The sequence below is a fragment of the Vulpes vulpes genome, chromosome 4, assembly GCF_048418805.1.
Source record: "Vulpes vulpes isolate BD-2025 chromosome 4, VulVul3, whole genome shotgun sequence".
NCBI classification, from domain to species: Eukaryota; Metazoa; Chordata; class Mammalia; order Carnivora; family Canidae; genus Vulpes; species Vulpes vulpes.
The window spans coordinates 110,383,457-110,404,953 of NC_132783.1; the positions used below are offsets into that span (position 1 = coordinate 110,383,457).

Consider the following 21,497-nt stretch of genomic DNA (forward strand, 5'->3'; position numbering starts at 1 on the left):
TGAGGCAGTTTTGTCCTTTGAGCCTAGTGTGGCTTCCTGAATGGACTCGCAGGCTTAAACCGTTGCACGTTAAGTGAAGTTCATAGAAATGATGGATTTTTTGAAAGTATTACAAGTAGAAAACTGTTAAATAAGAGCTTTGTTCTGTTTTAGGATTGTGTCCTCTTCCTTTCTCTCTGTTCTCCCCTTCCAATTTTGGAAATCGTCAGCAGTAATTGTCTATAAAAAACAGACCCCTGGTACAGCAGGGCACATCTAGAGTAATATGGATGACACTTAGTTCTGTGTCAGCAACATCCTTGTACAGCATGTGTGAAAGTCCTCAAACAGCAGTCAGATCTGCCACCATTCAAAGCACAAGGGTTATGTTTGCCTCGTATAATTATACATTACTGATGGCAAAAGATGTGAAAGCAAAGTGTTAATTTCGAAGACACAAAATGGTAGTTGAGTTTTAGGAAAGGTTGCTAAGTTCTAGATGCTGGTGCTTCTCAAATTTGAAGGTGTCAAGAACTCCTTGGGGATCTTGTTAAACTGCTAATTGAGGTCTCAAGGGGAGCTGAAACTCTCCATTTTTAACAAGCTCCCCAGTGATGCAGGTGCCATGGACCACACTTTGAAGAGCAAGGTTCTAGACTTGTGTTGCTTTCCATCTCATTTTATGGCTAACTCATTTGTATGATCAACGTTCGTTTTCCTATCAGAGTAATGACATATATATATATATATTTTTTCACCCATATAGCCTTTCAGTGAAAACAGTGTGGTGTTTAAAGTATACTCTTAGGTATAGTTAGTCAGCTTTAAGTGTAGATTGAAATGTATGATCTCTGAGAGAATCTTGAAAAATTTTAGCTGCACATCCTCTGATGGGAGAAAGGGATGCGATGATTCTGAGCATCGATTTTTAGATGTCAGGATCTCTTTGTCTCCAAGATGATATTTTTTTGAAAGATGAGACTTATTGGTCTCAATAAGGACAAATTCAGTAGAAAGAAGACAATGTCTTTCAAGATCCTGAAGTATTTTTGTAAAATCATTTTGGCTTCACCATCTTTTGTCCTGACAGAGATGAGTAAAGAGAATCCTAGTTCCCTGGGAAATGATTCTCCTGTCTAGCTGCCGACTTCCAACCAAGTTGGAAGACTTAGGTTCTCTTGTTCCCACACAGGATTTTTTTGTGTGTGTGTTGAGTTGGAGTTAGCTTTGCTGATAAACAACACATTTGATGCCACTAAGTGTGTGTTGCTCAGTGTCCTACAACATGAGGTTGGCTTTCATTATAAACTGTTTTGCAGCTTGCTTTGGCCTTAAGATGAACCATATGTATCTCCTGACCAAGCTTGGGTTAGGAACAAGGCATATCCAGGCACGAACCAATTAATGTCTAATAAACGTGTCTAATAGACATGTGTCATGCCTTATGAATATCAGGATCAACTTTGCTGTGCTTCTCAGGGCAGCAGAGTTAGAGATTGACTTTGGTGACATTGGGAACCTAAAAGAGTATTTATATAAGACTTCTGGGCCCTGTTTTCTTCAAAGGACCTGGCTAGTGAAATGTCTGAGATCCTTAAATTATAGGAATGTAGCTCTTATATGAGATGAAAAACCAACTCAGTCCATTATTTTTGATAGTATCTAGAAAGCTTTATTTTTGTAGATAAAATAGTCATTCTGTGTTTAGCAGAAGGGCTATTGAGACAAGGGGGCATGAATTGAGTTTCTGGAAAGCCTCAATTTCCTCAATTCTAAAATGGAGTAAAAATTATGATTCTGCTTATTTTGCAACATACGAATGATAACATTTTGTATACATAATTAATTTGCAAACAATAAAATATAAAAGCTTTTGGAGAAAGTACTTGTGATAAACTAAAACTGGGTCATTATTTCAGTACAGGGTTTCTCAACCTAAGCACAACTGACATTTTATTTTTTTATTTATTTTTTACTTTTTTTTTTACAACTGACATTTTAGACTAGATAATCCTTTGTCACACTTATGTAGGTGCATAGATTCGTCCTACTCACTGCAGGACATTTACAGTTTGTCACTGGCCTATACCCATAGAGGCCAGTAGAGAAACTCCCCCAGCCCCTAGCCTAGTCATGACAACTCCAAATGTCTCCAGACATTTGTCGGTATTTCCTGATTGGAGTGAAGATGCAAAATTGCCCCTCTAGAGAGTCATTGGTCCAATCTTATACCTAATGACATCTGACAAACTCTTCCTGGTGACAGTGCTACAATCCCAAAGAATGCTCTTTTTTATTAGGCATGAGAACTACCTGACACAAAGTACATACTGTCCTTCAAATACATATGCTTTTTCCTGTGAGTCTAACGTAGGTAGATTTCTCTAAATAGAAGCAGCAACCTTGGCCACTATAGAGTTAATTTTTGAGTTGAGGAAGAGCTCTTTCCACAATCAGAGATAAATTCCTTACTGGGTCTCAGATTTAACCTGCTTTGTCCCCATCACCCACTCATCACTTCCTGGGAGAGGATAGAGGGACCTTATGGTAGAATGAACACTGATGCATTTTGTTTTGTATCTAAGTATGTTTACATCTTTCGTTAATTATAATTTTCCACAATTAGCACATAGTCTTATGCATGTAGGCATGTGGATGTTTATGCAATTAGAGAATGGACAAATTACCTCAATAGAGTTAAAATAACACCCCAAATATCCCTACTGAACCTATTTTTTTCCCTCAATCTTGTTTCTTTCATGAAGATTTCCTCCTATGGTTCTCTGCATCATTTCATGCTTCTTGAAACCATCTTGGATTCCACAACAACATTCACTCATTCTCAGCCTTCTTGAAGGGATGCTGTTCATTTGCTCTCCTGTATATGTTGCCCTTCCCTAAGTTTTCTTTTGAGATCCAGATCTCTTCTCACTTTGTAGAGCTCTCTTGAATATCTTCTCCATCCTCAGCATTTTAAATACTATTTGGGCACTCAGATCTCTTGAGTCAGGTTCCCTAAGACCTGACATCCAGATCCAGACCTAGCTGAGCCGCCTGTCAGAGACTTCCAGGAACTTCATCTCAGTGAACCCAACATCCATTGTCATCATCTTTTCTTTTCTTTTCTTTTCTTTTCTTTTCTTTTCTTTTCTTTTCTTTTCTTTTCTTTTCTTTCTTTCTTTTCTTTTCTTTTTTTCTTTTTTCTTTTCTTTTCTTCTTTTCTTTTCTTTTCTTTTCTTCCTTTCTTTTCTTTTTTTCTTTCTTTTCTCTTTTTTTCTTTTTTTATGCCTCCACCACAAGCTGACTTTTCTTCCTATGTTCCCTGTCTTGGTTTATTCCTAGTTACATTAAACACTGGGGAGATGACTGTTTATATCTGTGTCTACATTCAGTGTGTTCCATATATGTCTGTATAAATACACATGCTCATATGTGTACCTTGATATACATCTATGGACATTGGCCACAATGATGGTAATGATAAAACTAACACTTATTAAGTACTTATTATATGAGAGGTATTGTACTAAGTATTTTACACGAGCTATCATTTTGTCTTCACAATGTCCCTGCTAGGAACATGCAAATATTATATTTGTAAAATGTAATTTTACACATGAGGAACTGAGGCTTAAAGGAGTGAAGCAATTTGCTCAAAGTCACACATCTACTAGGTAGTGAAGAGGCGGTAATTCAACCCAGTGGTCTGACTCAGGTGTTGTCTAATGTGGAACAGTAAAGAAGCTGTTCAGAATCTCTATGGAGACACTTAGTGCAGAGAAAATAAGGAGGTCTCTCAACAGCTGAGAGCCAGAGTGGCTACCCATGAACATGTGCTGGCCCTTCAGGAAAGCCAATGAGAGGTGTTTGCCCTATAACAAGCCTAAAGCTACCATCTGCATGAATACTGGAATGCCACCAAAGTTCATCAGGCAGAGAGTGGAGTTGTATGGAAGGAGAAGAACATGAGCATTGTTTCTGAACAGAGCTACAGCGCTGGCCAGTTTCTACTTGTATGAACCTTAGAAAGAGAAGCTATTACTCAGAAGATGGCTTCAGCTTTACTTAACTTATGGTGGTTTGGGCCACTTCTCCAGAGCAAGAAAGACCCATGATGGAGCATGAGGAAAATGGCCCCTGATGTTTCAGAGTACTCTGTGAAGAAACCATACTCAAGTTCCCAAATCTTAGGACTTGCCTAAGAAGGGAAAAATTAATTTTCCCTGCAGCTACCCTGACTGACAGAGATGCATCATAGAGACATTGGTTGAAGGTTGCCTGTGAAGAAGACAGAATTTTCCTCATTTCTCTCATAGTACACCATTAGGAAGTAGGTTTTATGTTGCTATTGCCTTTAAGGAGGAATGAGAAAGTGTCTCTTTGGCATGAGAAAACTCTGGCCTACCCTTGACATCTCAATGTGGCTTTTCCCAGTTATACTGAAAACCTAAGACCTAAAGACATCTGATCGAAAATGTGCTCTCCTGACTATTAAGTGGGCTCTCTCCAACAATAGTGGCTGCTGCTTTTCTCTCATCTCATTTTGTATGCTCACCAGGCCAGCCTGATCTTCATACAGCCACACCAGAGCGTGTCTCCTCTGAACAGCAATCAGGGGCCCGTGTAGGTGACTGAGGAGGACATAAGAAAGGTTGTTGATCTCTTGACATGTAAAGACATTCTGTCAAGCAAACTCAGCCTCACAGCGGCTGAGCTTCTGGTGTGTAAACAGAGACTACTTAATTACACAGGTCATGTCAATTAGTGTGACCTTAGCGTTTTCAAGAAATTAATCACTTTCTGCAGAACTCGGCTGTGTCCATACTTTAAGGCTTTATGGAATAAACCTTGTAGAAAATCTGGTACAATCTTTTTTCCCCCCTCCTTCTTCTTAATTTACAATGGATGTTTTCTTTTGAAATCCCCAGGCTGTGGCTAGGGCAACAAACTTGCTCAAATACAACAGTGGATACAGGCTTCATTCAGTTCTGGTGGGTGTGAGGAAGTGGGGAGGAGAGGAGAAAGTGGGGGTAAGGTAAGATGGAAACAGCTCATGACAGGGAGAAATTCACTGTGACTAAATGAGCCTGTTTCTTCATCTTGACAATAAAAAGATGCTAATGTCAAAGGACTGTATTAAAACCATGTCATGGGTCTGATTTTTAACTGACAGGAGCTAGACAATTCCAGGTGAAGATTTAAATCCTTATCAATAGCTTTCCTTGTTGGGGCTGGCAGAATGAGGATGATGAGGGAAGGAACAGGAAGTGGGTACAAGCTGTCATCACAGTAGATGCCGGAGTACCTGGGGACTGGGAAGTAAGGCATAAATCTCCAAATTCATCTTATCCCTTCGACAAATTTTTTCAAAAGGCTACAAATCCATATTCACATATAAGTGTTAGATATATGACTATAGATGAATATAAATTTAAGATATGCATGCATGTACTCAGTAGTATTTATTGATGTGGTAGGTGGTGAGTATATTGTGATGAACAAGAAAGACAGGGTGTTTGTCGTAATGAAGCTTATATTCTGGTTGGGGTCTATTTGTTAGGATAATACTGGCTACTCTAATAAATAGAGCAAAGAATATAATGGCTCACTCACAACAGGTTATTTCTTGTTCACATGATGATACAAGGCAGGTGTTCTTGGTCAGTGAATGAATCTTGTACATAAAGTGATTTGGGGGATCAGGGCTCTTTTTTTAAAAAATATTTTATTTATTTATTTATTTATTTATTTATTTATTTATTTATTTATTGGAGATACAGAGAGCGGTAGAGACACAGACAGGGGGAGAAGTAGGCTCCTCAAGGGGAGGCTGATATGGGACTTGATCTCAGGACCCTGGGATCATGACCTGAGCTGAAGGCTGACGCTCAACCCAGGCACCTCATTCTTTTTGTTTTGTGTGTCTGTATCTCTTATCCCCTAAAACTTTGTTGTCTCTGTCCATCCAACTGAAAGGTAAAGAGTACATGGAGGGGGCTCATGGACTTCTTAAAAACCTCAGAAATGACCCTTGTCAAATCTGTCACATGGCCATATAGACATCTGTCACATGGCCTTATAGAACCACAGAGCGACTTGCCAATGTCTACTTGTACAGCCTGAGAAGGAGAGAAAATGGATGTGTGGGTAACTAGCACCATCAGTTGCTATAATGTTTTCAAATTGTTAATTACAAATTATTAAAACATTTTTCATTATTTCTATAAGAAATATTAATAATATGAGAGAGAATACATGTGGGATGGGGGATAGGAACCTGATTTAAAGTGGGTGACCAGGGAAAACTTCTGAGGACATGATATGTAAGCTCAGAGCTACAGGATAAGAATAAACTATCCTGAGAAGAGCCAGAAGAATTTTCTGAGCGGAGAGAACAGCAGGCTCCAAATTCATGCTTATCTCATGTTTATTGGAGGAGACAAACAATCCTCTTTCACTTATTAGTCATATGGGGCGGGGGATAGAAAATATGAGGAGAAAAGACCAGTTTATCATCCCAAATTCCCACCAAAAGTGTGTTCTTTTAAAAATGCTGGCATGGGAAATGACAGTAAAAGGCAACTCTCTGCTCTTGGTTTTTGGTGAATTCTATAAAATTTGGGAAATCCTTGTTATTTATTCAAAAGCCCACAGAGGCTCTGAATCAATATATTATAGCGTGTGATTAGAGGATTCTTAAAACACATGCCCTACCTCTGCAGTTTCAGTCTGCTTTTAAAGGCACTTAAATAAAGAAAGAAATATTTGTATCCTTTTTATTTCTCTCCCACAGTCCCCCACCCCCTGTTTTATATTGTTTTGACAAACAGCACATCTTGCAATTAAATTCTTTACCAACAGAATGCTAGGGGGGCCCGAGCTGCAATCACTCTCTTCATACAGAATAATTTCAAGATGCACCACGCTGATTAATTATACTGAAAGCAGCTCTAATGATAGTTTCAGAATACAGGATTAATTCACATAACATGGTAAATACAAATGGTGGATTTTCAACCTGATATATTAAACCATTACGGCTTATTGGGCAAATATGTATCTTGGCATGCGCCTTATGCTGGGCCTTGGCAGAAAATATGCATCACTGAGAAGGAATCCTTATGAACACGATTTGATGAGTGGTGGCTCTGCACTTAGAGGAAATAAATTTCTACATTAAGTACAGTCACTATTGAAGAAATGTAAAATACATGAAAGGATAGATGTTTAAAAGTGTTTGGTTTGATCACTGTTGCCAATGGACATTGCTTCTGACGATGCCTGTATTTAGTGAGACTTAAAAACAAAAGATTTTCTTACATTCTGTCACTTTTTAAGTTGTAACTTCCAGAGCTTTTATTATGTGTGAGACACTGTACAAAGTGTTTTGCATGGATAATCTTACTTATTTTTCCACTGCTCTTTCCCTTTCTTACTTTGTTCCAAACCAGCACCTTGGCCTTCCTTTATTTTCTTTCATTTCTCTTCCTCAAAATACACCAAAGTCATTCCTGCCTTGAGATCTTTGCACTTGCTATTCCATCCTCCTAGAAAATTCTTCTGTGGCTTCAGTGAATAGCCAGCTACGTCTTTTACTTATATTTCAACTAAAAACATCACCTCTTCAGAGACACCTTTCTTAATCACCCAATCCAAAATAGCTCTCACCTAGGTATCACTCTGTCCCATTTTATTTTTTTCTTGGAAATTTTCACATCCAGAAATTTGTTTTTATTGCTTACTTACTGCCTGAAAATACCTTTCTGTCTCTGTTGAATACTAATTGGTGGACAAATAATTTATCTGTCTTGTTCATTGCTGCTTCTTCATAGAATAGGCCTGGAATAAAGTAGGCTCACACCAGCGGGGCACTTGATGGGATGAGCACTGGGTGTTATGCTATATGTTGGCAAATTGAACTCCAATAAAAAAAAAAAAAAAAGTAGGCTCACACCTATTCCTATGATTGAGTGACTTAGCTAAGGTTAGTAAGCAATGGAATTGGAGTTCAGACTCAGGACTCTCTGACTCTAGAATATGAGCTGTTGACTAATATGCTGTTTTCTTGCTCCCAATTTTCACATCCATGTGTCAAGGTCTCGTTGGTAGAGAACACACATGGCGATCCTGTATGTTTTGGCTCACTGCTACTTAAAATAGCCAGTGGGAACACACAAATGGAGAGCACATGTTCAATGCCAATGACACCATCAAGAGTCATCAAAGGTATCCTGACCCACAGAATGGGGACCAAGTTTCAGGTCACTAATTAGCTTTTATATTGAGTATGTGTCACAGTTCAGGAGAGAGAATCTGAGTTTAGTTTTCAAAGGTCCAAATTGTTTTAGCATCAGTATCTGAGGATTTAGAGGTGTCTGCTTTTGAAGAGATATTTTTGCCTTGAGCCTTAAAGAGTGGATTTAATTTGGTTACGCACTCCCTTTCTCCCACAGTTCTGCTCTGCTAAGTCCTGTAGGTTCACGCGTCCTCCATAATTTTTAATGAGTTATTTGGGATCTTTCAACCAGATAGAAACCAGCAATCAGGCAGGTTTCAGAGACTATCGCATTCCATATCAGTCAAGGATATTGTAAAGGACAAAGTTAATGAAGACCTAACTCCTAACTGCTGCAGACCATTTTTATGTATATAATACTGAAAGTATAGTCAGTCACATTGAACCCAGATATACGTCCTGGAAGATCCCAGCAGAGTTAGTAGAGAAAAGACTTAAACCAGGGGTTTGTTCTGAGAAGCCAGAGGCTACTATAGGTGAGAACTGGATCTGGAGTCTGGGAGTTTCGCTTCAGGCTTACCCCTGCTCTTAATTTGTCCTGTGACCTTGAGGATGCTTTTAAATTTCTTGGGCCTCAGTTTTCTAAGCCTCAAAAAGAGGAGTTAGACAAATCTGCAGTGTCTTAACTACTGAGGACTTCTTTTATTATTTTCTTTTATGAATCCCATGTGATGACCTATTTTTTTGTATATTTTTTTACTGGAGTTCGATTTGCCAACATATAGCATAATACTTATTTTTGATCCTAATGGTATTTATTAAGAATCACACTCGGTTTTATTTTTTTTTCAGTTTTAAAATTATTCAAAGCCACGTGACTCCATCAATTCAGAGCTTCTCACATGCATGAGATAACCAGTGTTCCCATGCAGATGATTCAATCCTGTATCAACTAAATGTTGATAATATATACTATCAACTAAACTATATGTTTTAAACATTTAGACCTATACTAAATGTTTAAATATACAGTCTTCCTGTGGGTGAATTTAGGGTTCCTTCTCTGCTACGTTGTTCCTATTACACTACATTTGAAAACTCTTAGTTGGAAGCTAGATTGGATGATATCTTATATTTTGGTTGTAATATTCAAGGGGTCTGTAAAGAATGAATGGTTTAGCAGACAGGTAGGGTAGAGAATGTGGGCTGTGTAGTGTTGATGATATAAAGATTTAATTTGTAGAGAAGTTTTAGATTTACAGAAAAATGAGGGGAAGATATAGCAAGTTCTCAGACTCCCTCAATCCCACCCTATGTTTCCATTATTAACACCTTGCATTAGTCTGATGCATTTATTAGAACTGATGTGCTATGTGATACATCATTGTTAACACAGTATAAAGTTTATAGCTTATAGTAGGATTCATTTTTATGTTTTGTATTATATGGGTTTGGACAAATGCAGGATGTTACATATCCACCATTACAGTATCATATAGAATGGTTTCATTGCCCCTGTGCTCCACCTATTCATCCTTACCCTATCCCTGGCAAATGCCTGGCAACCATTAATCTTTTTACTATCTCCATAGTTTTACCTTTTCCAGAATGTCATATAGTTGGAATCATACAGTAGCCTTTTCAGATTGGCTTCTTTCATTTAGCACTATGCATTTAAAATTCCATGTCTTTTCATGACTTGATAGCTCATTTCTTTGTATTGCTGTATAATATTTCTTCCTGTGGATTACTAGTTTGCATATCCATTCACCTGTTGAAGGATGTTTTGATTGATGATGCCTTTTATTTAGTTGAATTTTTTATTCATATAGTTGTAGATTCACATGTGGTTGTATGAAATAATACAGAGTGATCCTGTGTACCCTTTACCCAGAACCCCAATAGTAATATATTGCAAAACTATAGTACAACATTACATAGTACTATATAATAATCATGCAGGATATGAGCACTGATAAATGCTTATTCAAATTTCTCTAGTTTGACTTGTAGTTATTTACATATGGGTATGTTTTTAGTTCTGCAAAATTTTATCATGTGTAGATCTGTGTATCTATTACCACAGTAAAGATATTGAGCATTGCCATCACCACAAGAATCTTTCTATTGTTTTTTGTAGTAGCCACATCCACCTTCCCTCTGTCCCTATCCCTTGGCAAGTGCTAATTCATTCTCCATTTCTAAATTTTTTTAATTTCAGGAATGTTAAGTAAATGGAACTATGCAGTGTATTACTTTTCCATGACTTTCATAACAAATAACACAGACTGAGTGGCTTAAAAATAGAAATTAATTTTCTCACAGTTTTGGAGGCTAGAAGTCCAAGATAAAGGTGTCAGTGGGACTGGTTTCCTCAGAGCACTCTCTGCTTGGCTTGCAGATAGCCACTTTCTTGCTGTTCCTCACATGGTCTTTCCTCTTTGCACGTACACCTGAATGTTTCTCTGTGTGACCAGATTTCCTCTTCTTAAGATGCCAGTCAGACTGGATTAGGGCCCATGCTAGGCCTTATTTTAACTTAATCACATCTTTAAAGGCCCTGTCTCCAAATACAGTCACATCCTGAGGTGTTGGAGATTAGGTACTCAACATGTAAATTTGGTGGGGATTGTGTGTGTGGGTGGGGAAATATACCCATAACATGCAATATGTAATCTTTTGGTATTGGCCTTTTTTCACTCAGCACAGTTCTCTTGAAATTCACATATCAATAGTTTGTTTCTTTTTATTGCTGATTATTATTCCATGGAATGTTGCTTACTTCCTTTTTATTTCATGTACTTCAAGCCAGTGCATTTAATGCCTTATATTAGGGGTCTTGAATTAATGCAGACATAGAAGAAGTTAAAAAGGTGAAAAAGTCATGCAACAGACTAACCCTTAGCACCAGTTTCCTACACTGGGTTACCATATATTAACTTTGAAAACCAAATTTATAACTTTATATTCATTCAAAATTAATTTGTTAAAGTAGTTAGTTTTTGGAGGGAGGTACTTACTACTAAAATATTCTAAATTTAAATATTGAAAATATTTTTATGGTCTAATCTTTTTCTTGATTCCATATTTGTTGTAGAAATGTTTAAAAATATAGATTTCAACTCTTTTGGTTGCTTTTGTCATAACCCCTTCTTTTACATGAGCTGCTACTTTTGTTAATGTGATCTTCCACCCTTGACTGAATTCAGTGGCTTTTGTATTTTTGAAAATCTGCTCATGAGACAGAGAGGTCATGAATCTTAGATAATTAAGTTTAGTTGGGACATATAAGTTCCCCTGCCTGATATGAAGGAAAGAGGGACAGCCTGAAGAATGATAGTAGGAAATATAACCAATAACAAAACTCCCAGAGAATCCTTCATTCATACAGAATACTCGGAACACTAGACTGAATTGAGAAGATGTCTAATTTATAGATTTTTTTCAAAGCAATAAGATTTTGTTGAGTTTCAAGCCTATAATGTAACAGGCTAAGATGCCAGTGGGTTCTAGAAAGTAAAATTAAATAAACCAGTGAAGTTTGCAATTTACATGAGGCCTAAATTACTAATTACGTATTGTGAGCACAAAAGTCCTTAAAATTCTACAGTTTTATTATTAGACTGATAAAGCAGTGAACATATTAGAGATAATTTCTGTATCTCTATAGTTTATGTGGAGTCCTCTTTATGACTTCAAATGATCAGCCAATACATTAACTTGAACTTTTTGGTGAGCATCTCCAACAGAGTAACAGCTACAATACTACTGCTACTAACATTTGTTGAGTGCTCAGTATGAGCCAGGAAGCATGCTGCCTGCTTTAAATAATATAAGCCTCACATAACAAGGTACTGTTATTAGTATTTCCACTTGACAGGCAGGAACACTGTGGCTGAGAATTAAGTTAACCTGGCCAAAGTCACATCAACCAGGAAATCTTGGGACTCAAGAATCATCAATTTTATGTTGAATTCTTTTTAATTCTAAATAAAGGGGGTGAAATTATAAAAATAACAACCTTTTGGGATAGCTAGGTCCAGGATAAAGCAGAAAACATTCTGAATCACTGAAAGAAATGTTAGTGTAAGATTTCCATAGTCCATGTGTACCTGCTGATTTATCTTGTTTTGTTTTTTAATCTCCTCATACTGGATGCCCTCACCTGGAGGGCTGGACCCAGATATAAGGTAGCATGGAACACACTGCATGTTCATCAGCACATCTATGGATTGCTATATTAGAAAGCTATGCCCCAAATAGAAAATGAATTCTAAGAAATATAGTGATAAAAAATACTTGTACATAACCTTAAACATGCTCACTTAGGCAAATACCTATTTCAGGAGATATAATTTGGACATCTTCATGAATAACTTGGAACAATTTATTTCAAAACCATTCTACAGCAGCACTGTCCAATAGAACATTCTACAATGATGAAAATGTTCTATATCTGCCCTGTCCAATATGGCTACTAACCACTTGAAATGTTCCTATGGAAACTTAGGAACAATGGAATTTAAAATTTTACTTAATTAATTTAAATGTAAATAACTACATGTGTGGTTATTGTATGGACAGTACAATTCTAAAGAGTAAAGATTTAATTTAACAGATATCATAAAATTCTAAATATACCTGTTCCTCATATTCCCTTCATCCTCTTTCCCTGGGCAGGAGAGTGAGGAAGAGGATAGAGAGAGAAGTGTTGAGTCCAAATGTAAAATCATTTTCTGTGTTTACCTGTCCCAAATTCAAGCTGTGTTTTGTTGACAAAATTTGGGAAGGTTGAAGATTTGGCAGGCCTGTCTGTCCCCTTGCCTGCATGAATATGTCAGCACCTCATTAATCTTGTGTTAAACTGTAAAGGCCCTTTTCCCTCCCACTATGGGCCTATTTTTAAAGGACACTTCAGTGCCCCCTTTGCATCTTACAATTAGATTTTTTTTAAAAAAAGATTACAAGTTGCTCTATGGATTAATTTCAGCATATGTTTAATTGAAATATGTCTTGATCATTTCCAAATTGGAATGAGAGAAATTATTTTGGGGAGAGGGAAGTTAAAATGTTTAGTCATGAGTTTCTGTGAGGAACGCTAGGTGTTTATTTTCTGGAAATTAAAGGCATGAGGATTCTGTTTTATCCTTCTCCAATTTTAATGGAACTTTCAGTGAAATGGTCCTGTCACACATGTGGTCTTGGTGATCCTTCTTTTATCAAGAAAAAACACATAGGATGTAGTTGTTGTTTTCTTTTTAATAACTGTTTTTGTCATTTTTGTTCAATATAGGAATTAGATGACAATGTCTTTAAACAATACTGAATATTTTAAGCCTAAGCCTGTAGCATTTTGTCTTACAGGTGCATGGTGAATTGTCATTGCTTTTTTTTTTTCTCTTAAGACAGACATCTAAAATAACAACTTTCTGTATTTCCTGACACTGGAAACAGATACCGTTTGGGATTCCTTTTATAGTTTCTTCAGCTAACGACTCCAGTGACCACTCAATTGTGGTCTCGTAGTAAATCAAAAATTCTTTGAAAGACCCAGCTCTGTTATATAATTGTAAATGTCCCACCTCCCTAACTAAAAAGAAAAGTGAGTTTCCGTTGCCTTAAATAATATGGACTCTGTATTGGCACATAATACTTTTTGAAAATAAAAGAATAGACCATTTTCTTCTCTTCCTCCTCCTTTTAAATTAACCTACAATTGATGAGGCATACACATAACCTTCAGGCCGTGTCAGATCTGGTTGGTCAATCATGAGGAAAGAGAAAAACCACTTTGCAAACTGCTACTTCAAATGTACTGAGTCCTCCCATGAATGACTTGCCCTAGTTGGAATTTTGGTTTTCACAATGAGTGAAGCAAATACCCTGAGTCCCAGAATGGACTTTCAATTGTTTACTTTGTATTTTAATAAAATAGAATTAAAAAATAAAATCAGGCCTGGTCGGGAGTTATGGAAAAGACCCCAAAAGAGGACTCAGAGGGAGGACCCCACAGAAGCTTTGCCCTGAAGTCATCCTTGGGAGGCCCCAGGGTAGGATGACTATGTGTGTCATCCACATCTGGGTCTGAGAGACTGTAGAGGCTGAATTTAAGGATCAGGGCTTCAGATCTGCAGAAGGGAAGGCCTAGAAGAAAAAACAAACAAAAACCAGTAAGCAGATCAAGTCAAATCGGATCAGATCAAATGAAATCCACCCCACAATAGTTTTGGGAACTGTATTCACAGCCGGAGTTTGTTGCCATCTTTGAGGCTGCGAGGAACAGACTCCACCATATTTTGGCCTGATGTGCTTAGGTCAAAGACACTGACAGTGGAATTTTTAAGTATGGCTGACATTGGTTGGGGTGGGAGGCCATTGAGGAGGGCACTTTGCCAGGCAGAGCTGACAATTCTGAGGGATAGGCCAAGGCCCAGCGTCTTGCCCTCTGCCCAACTCAGGGGGTGACATTGCAGCATTGCACAAGACTCTGGAAGTGGGAGAAAAGGCTTCCCCAGAAACTGGGGCCTTAGTGTGTGCCAATCCCTGTAAAGCATTTCACCTCTTCAGAGGCTAATGCCTCTCAAAAACCAAGAACAATTAAAGCGAGAGTCTTTCCAAGCAACTGGGGAATTGAGCAAAATAAATCAGAAATCCTCAGCTTTGGCTCTGGAGGTTCGCCTCATTATGAGAGCAGATCTATTAGCCCTCTTGCCTTTGTCTTTCATTTCTCAAGTGAGGTGATTCTAATTAAATTAATCTGCATGTCAATCTATCGGTGATCAATCAAAGAGCCCGAGGTCCCCCCTATGCTGCAGGGTGCTTGCGGCTGACAGGGGCTGATAATGGAGGAAGAAATAAACTGTCGAGGAAAGTTAATTAGTCAACATAATAGGTGGATTAAACGGGAGCTGGCTGATTGCTGTTTCCCATGTCAAAGCATGAGGTGGGAGCTGAAGCTGCAATTACAGACAATTATTATATTTGGTTGTAAGAGGTCGCATGAATAAACATATCTCTGTGGGTTTCAGTTTTAATCCTCTTCCCTATTTAATATAAGGAGAAGTGTAGGTCATTTCTTCTCATTGTTTTAGTCAAAGTTCTCTGAGAAAACACTTTTGCCCGTGTTCCTTCTGGCAAACTAGGTTCAGAGTCAGTTTATGAGTGGCTAGGGTATCTGAATTATACCTGGACCAAAGTGTTCCTTCTTTTTGTTCTGTTTTGTTGTTGTTGTTGCTTTTTGTTTTGTTTGTTTTTTGGCTTTGAAACAGATCTAAGGCCCTTAATTAGCAGGGATCTTTTGGAGAGGGGGTGGTGGTGGTGGTAGTGGTGATGGGGGTGAGGGCAAGAGGAGGAAAGGTTGGTCTGATTAATCAAAGTGATGTGGGAAGAAAAGTACAAGAAACCCCAGAAAGACACAGGAGAGAAAGCTACAAACCAGCTCTCGCTGAAACCTCTCTTTTTCATTTCTCTATCCTCTTAACCCTGACGCAGTGGGGGGGAAATATTTTAAAGATTCAAAAGATTTTTATTTGCATGATCAACTGTGATATCTGCTTCAGTGTCTAAACTGAAGGGTAATTTAGGTGAAACACAACCACCGTTGTGTAAAAAAATATGCTAATAAAGATCCTCTTGTTAAAATTATGGTTAACAGTGTACCTTCTGCTGTATAACTATAAACTGTGCAATTTTACTTAAAACTGCATCAAAAGCGTTCCATGCCAAAGACCCACTCATCAATAGCTCCTCTTGTTAGACTTGTACAGCATAAGCACCAGTTATTATGTGAAATAGCTATGCAATTTTCTTCAGCTCCCAGCTGTTATTTATTTAACTTGAGTTTATTACCCTCCATGCTTTTATATTAAAATGTTCATTCATTTCTCTCTTCTGTCTCCAGGTCGTGGTGTCTACGACAGTCAATGTGGATGGCCATGTCCTGGCAGTCTCTGATAACATGTTTGTCCATAATAACTCTAAGCATGGGCGGAGGGCTCGGAGGCTTGACCCCTCGGAAGGTACGCCCTCTTATCTGGAACATGGTAGGCAAATCATTTTCATTGGTTGGCATTGTTACTTTAACTGTGAATCTATTTGGTTTCTTTCTTCCAACTCCACCACATTTTCTACTCTGTTTCCAATTTCAAATGTTCTGTTGAACAATACTGATACCAAGTATTTAAAGACAGGAAGATATCTTTGAGGCCTTTCTTGTTGCACATCTCTCTATCCTGGAAATGGCTGATGTATCTTTCCTTCAGGTTGAGAGGGTCAGGGGGAAACCTGGACCACTGCTTTATTTTAAGCCCCTGCTTGGTGAAAAATAAAGGAGGGCCAACACAGGGTAACAAATACTATGATACATTTTGAGTTTACAACTGACTTGGTTGTATAATGAACTCCATCCTCTTTACGATCCTGCTGGTATATCTCTATAACTTCATATGAAACTTCATTTAGAGATAAAATCCAAAGTCTGGGTCAAAGGCATTTTCTGAAGATGAAGCCCAACTAAATGTCCCTCCTGTGCCTTGTGCATAATCCTCCCTTCATCACCGTAAGATAGAGTCTGCTTTCTGTAGGTGGACTTTGTTTTGGGGAAAGTTTGTCTTGAATTTATGGCTAACTAGTGGTACCTTTGAGAGGACTGGAGGAAACCAGATAAAAATTTGAATCAAGGAATGTGAATGCCACTCAAAGGAACCATGGGCTAGATTGAATGTACACCTGAATATTTTTGTACTACACGTATATATAAGGTATACATCCTTCCATCTGTCCATCCATCCATTGACCTATCCTTCTACTCATCCATTTATCCATCTATCCATAATCCCTCTATCCATTCATCCATACATTCACTTTTCATGCATCTGTCTGTACATCCATCCGTCCTTCCTCCATCCACCCATCCATGTATTCATCTTTTATCAATCCATCCATCCAACATCCATCCAAGAAACAATGATTGAGACTATACTGGATACCAACCACTAGGCTAGATTTTCTCTTATCTCCTTCAAATTAGACTCTATACCCATTTCTCCACTTCACTTTCCAGTTTGCTAGGTCAGCAGGATTCTTTTTAAAAACACTACTGCACAAATTACCACCTGATTGCCTGATTTTTCCAAGGGCCATGAGCTGTCCATGATATAATTCATAAGGTAGAAAACTCCCTTCCCTGCCAGCATTCTAATTTAATAAACACACCACTATCATTATTTTTGCCTGATTTTTTTTCTGCATTTAACGAATACACAAACTGTACTTTTTATTAATTAGCCAGATGTAACACTCTTGGAAGGGATTCTTCACCACATCCAGTTTTACAGTTTTTTTTAAAGTATACCATCATCTTTCAAAAGCTGCTTCTTTATGGTTTCATTAGTGCTGAGATGGATGGATATTACTTTTTTGCAGGAGGCCATTTGAAACACCTGCTCATGATTACATTCCTAGTTCCATTCCTGTACTTAAAATTATTCTGATCCTCACTTTACGGTAATGCTGCCTTTTTAATACCCTTGGAGTCACTTAAGGCATTGTATCACTAAAAGTATTTAGGGGAAAGGAAGAGGAAAAACTAGGCAAATACTCAGCACAATTTGGAAAGCTGTGGTTTAAAAACTGAAGTTTTGTTTTCCACTGTGGCTGGTTAGTTATAATTGTTACCATCCTGTCCAGGACAGACTTGACTGTCAGTTCGAAATGTATCAGTTATGGGTTCACAGTTATGAACTTGTGCTCCAAGTTCAGACCACAGCCGGCTCCCATTCCTGCCTTTGGGAAGTTAGGGACAGATCAAGCATCTCTCCCCCGAAACAACCCAACACAATCCAACAGAAATGACCTGCTAGAAAGGACATCTCTAGAGCATGTAGATCAGGACCATTATTTTGCATCATGATGTGGAGGAAAGAATCTTGAAGTAGGAGCCAGGAAACCTAAATTCAATTTTTAGTTTCACCTCTTGCCTTTATGTGACCTTGGACAAGTCACCTTACCTTTGGTATCTTTAGTTTTCTTCTTGGTAAAATGAAGGTGATGATCTGGGCATGTAACAACAACAAAAAAAATGTGTGTCTTGAGTGGGGGCAGGTCATGTACAGAGGGGAAGTGGGCTGGGTGGAGGCTGAAGAAGAAGAGCAAGTTCATGTTCTGCTGTCCTGTGGCCCCAGACAGTTGTGGCCAAAGGGACTGAGAGCCCAGTGGGAACAGATGTGCTAGTTTGGCAAGAATTAAAGCTCCTCACTTTTAATTGTTGGTAACTAATTATAAAACTTTTCAACCCTGAAGGGAGGAAGGGGGCAATGTCACTTAGCAAGAATATAGCCAAAGGCTCACAGTTGGAGATCTCTAGGCTAAAACATCTCTAGGCTTGTTCCCAACTCAAATATTTTTGCTTCTAAGTGTACATATTAATATTTCAAGTGGAATAGCATATCATTCTAAGTTTTAGAGACAGCATTTTATTCCTCTTCTCCAGCTCACCAGTCCACAAGTGGCCATGTTATTATTAACATATTGTTCAAGAAAGTGATGACAATTCACTGTTCGTTAGTGATTAACCATCATTAGGGATGAGGGGGATGTCCTATCTTCTTCAGCTAGGGGGCCTCACTGTCACCAAAGCCTACTTTATTTCTCTTCAGGAGAATAAAAGGGTAGATACCATGAGTTTCCTTGTAACAATAATACATGGAAATCTGCTTCTCTGCAGAATGAATCAACCAACCACTCAAAACCACCCACTCAGACACTTCAGGCTGATACATAAATATCTACTCAGCAAAGGGTGACTACTGAGCTCTTTCATTGGGGTTGTGTGGGAGTGGACTTCGCTGTTAATGCATGTTGATTGGGGGTATGGTAATACTCTATCTGCCATTGAAAAATCCTGTTTGAAAGTGCCCTGTTTTAGATTTCCAGAACCAACCACCATACTCTTCGGCTGTGCCATTCCTTCACCCCCTCCTCAGACAGCTACTATGCAGTGAGACTGCTACCTGGTATTTTCACCTCGTAGGTGACCTGTAGGAGCCTTCATTTTTTCTCACTCTGGGCTTTTTACCATCTCATTTACAGGTAGCCTGAATTATTTTGAGCAACTCTGCACATCTCTATTTATAGCCTGCTTGTCAGATAGTTGGAGGAAAGTTCTCTTTCGTAGCTCATCTTTCTGCATACAAGTAGAAAAAAGAGACTATGCTTTACATTCATGCAGTCTTCCCTGTGTGACCCACGGACTTCCAAACCTCCATGCTCAAATAACAGCCCCTGTATTGCAAGTAGGAGTGTTGAAAAAGGCAAATTTATTTCATAGAATCTTGCATGGTCCAAAGAAGGTGAATCCTGGCATCTTGTAGCTCATGGTAATTGCTCTACCTCGTTTTTTTCTTCATTCATAAATACTGAGATTTTCTTTGGCTGGATATTTATGGGAGAGTTCAGGCCAGTGAGGGTTCGTCTTGAAGCAAGCAATGGCTTTATAGAAGATGTGTACTGTGGAGAGAGGTAGCATTAGAAGGTGACTACTCTCAGGGTTTCAATTTTTGAAAAGCAGACACCTGGGGCCAAAGATGCAGAATTGTCCCCACCCACAGTGATGTGCAGCCCTAGCTTATGTGTTTGTCCTGTCTTCCTGTCTCTTGGGCAAATTCCTGGGGACTGTGTGCTAGGGATCTTTAAAGGCTTGGGTGTGTTGATATTGTTATTATTGTTCTCTTGAGTTTCAGGTTGTGTTTACTTGAATTTCAGGCCAATTGTAGCATCAGTTTCTCTATTTTTTCCCTCTGTGGCAAAACGCAGTGCCCTCACAAAGCTATAGTGCGGCGACCCTGTCAGCTTGCATGCACTAACACTTTATTATCTAATGATCTAACATGCAACAAGGCAAAGTGCCGGCGCTCATCATTCTGACACAGAATGCCGGGAGAAGTGACTAAATTACTTTATGTACCATTAGCGCTAGCAGCTATGGTGAACTCACCGGCAGCATTTATGCAAATGCCTGTGAATACACTCTAGTGGCTTTGTCAGGATGCCTTCTGACAAGCAGTTTAAATGCTCATTTTTTTTTAGGGGACTTTTTTTCTTTTTTGGTGGCATACATGTGTTTGTATCCCTCCCCATCTTCTCTTTCCCTCCACTCTCTCCCCTTTTTGGATTGTTTGAGGTCATGCCTCCTCCACGATCACTAGGAAATCAGCGGGTCCAAAGGCTCAGCGGGTCACTGGTAGGCACCTTCTCTGGTTTTAAGGCCCCAACTGATGTTTTTCATATTTAGGTTCTTTTTAAAAAATCCATATGATTTTGTACAGTCATCATGTTTATTTGAAAAATCAGGTTTTAGAAGGTGAACATTTTAATGTTTGTGAACTCTGATCTAAGATCCTCCTTAGTTTCTTCGCTCAAACATAGATGTTTAATTATTTTTTATTTTTTTAAAGATTTTATTTATTCATGAGAGAGAGAGAGAGAGGCAGAGAGACAGGCAGAGGGAGAAGCAGGCTCCATGACAGGAGCCTGACATGGGACTCGATCCTGGGACTCCAGGATCACACCCTGGGCCAAAGGCAGGTGCCAAACCACTGAACCACCCAGGGATCCCCAACATAGATGTTTTAAAAACACTCCTGCTTTTTAAAATTGAGAAACAAGTCACATTTACTTTTTGTGGGCATCAGATACAAATGAATTACATTTCCCTTCGAAGTGGTTATACAGAGAAAGACGTGATATATCAATGTGCCAGGACCCCAAAATGAACCAAATCTAAACAAAAGTAGGGTTTAGTCAAAGTAGAAATACTTTGTAGAATAGAGTGGTGATAGAATCACTAGGCCCATCTCCTTACTGTAATTACAGCGTTAGAGAAGCAGAAGCAGATTTTCCCGACCACCAGTTAGTTCTGACCTCTCCATTGCAGTGTCCCCTTCCAGCTGTCCCTGACAATATGGTGTTATTCCTGCTCTTTAGCATTTGACCTTCTTTCATCCTTCTGCTCCAGACAGAAGCAGTTTTTGCTTCTGTTGGTTGCCCCTGGGTATCCAACCCCATTGACTCCCTGTGCCCAGCTGCACTTAAATTTGTTGTTTTATGGACATGTGGAGAAAGATGATTCAGGCTTGGGAAGATTACTCCAAATTGAGAGACAGCATGGAGCTCCCAATAGAAAGGAGAGATCCCACTCATCTCCGTTCTGTGTAATGAGGCCCTAAGAAGTGGTTAGTAAATAGTTGGATCTAACAGAGAAAGGATCAGGCTGTCTCATGGAAGA

At 38.7% G+C, this 21,497-nt stretch overlaps 1 protein-coding gene across 8 annotated transcripts in view; it reads left to right on the forward strand.

The window, feature by feature from the left end:
- The window catches only part of EBF1 (EBF transcription factor 1), a 384,911-nt gene that overhangs the window by 245,779 nt on the left and 117,635 nt on the right, over positions 1-21,497 (forward strand). For 4 of the 8 annotated variants that reach the window (XM_072756735.1, XM_026007793.2, XM_072756733.1 and 1 more), the window contains exon 8: positions 16,116-16,257. In XM_072756735.1, the coding sequence (XP_072612836.1) occupies positions 16,116-16,257 (142 nt within the window). The remainder of the gene's footprint in view (positions 1-16,115; positions 16,258-21,497) is intronic. The other 4 variants (XM_072756737.1, XM_072756736.1, XM_026007800.2 and 1 more) reach the window with 1 other exon arrangement.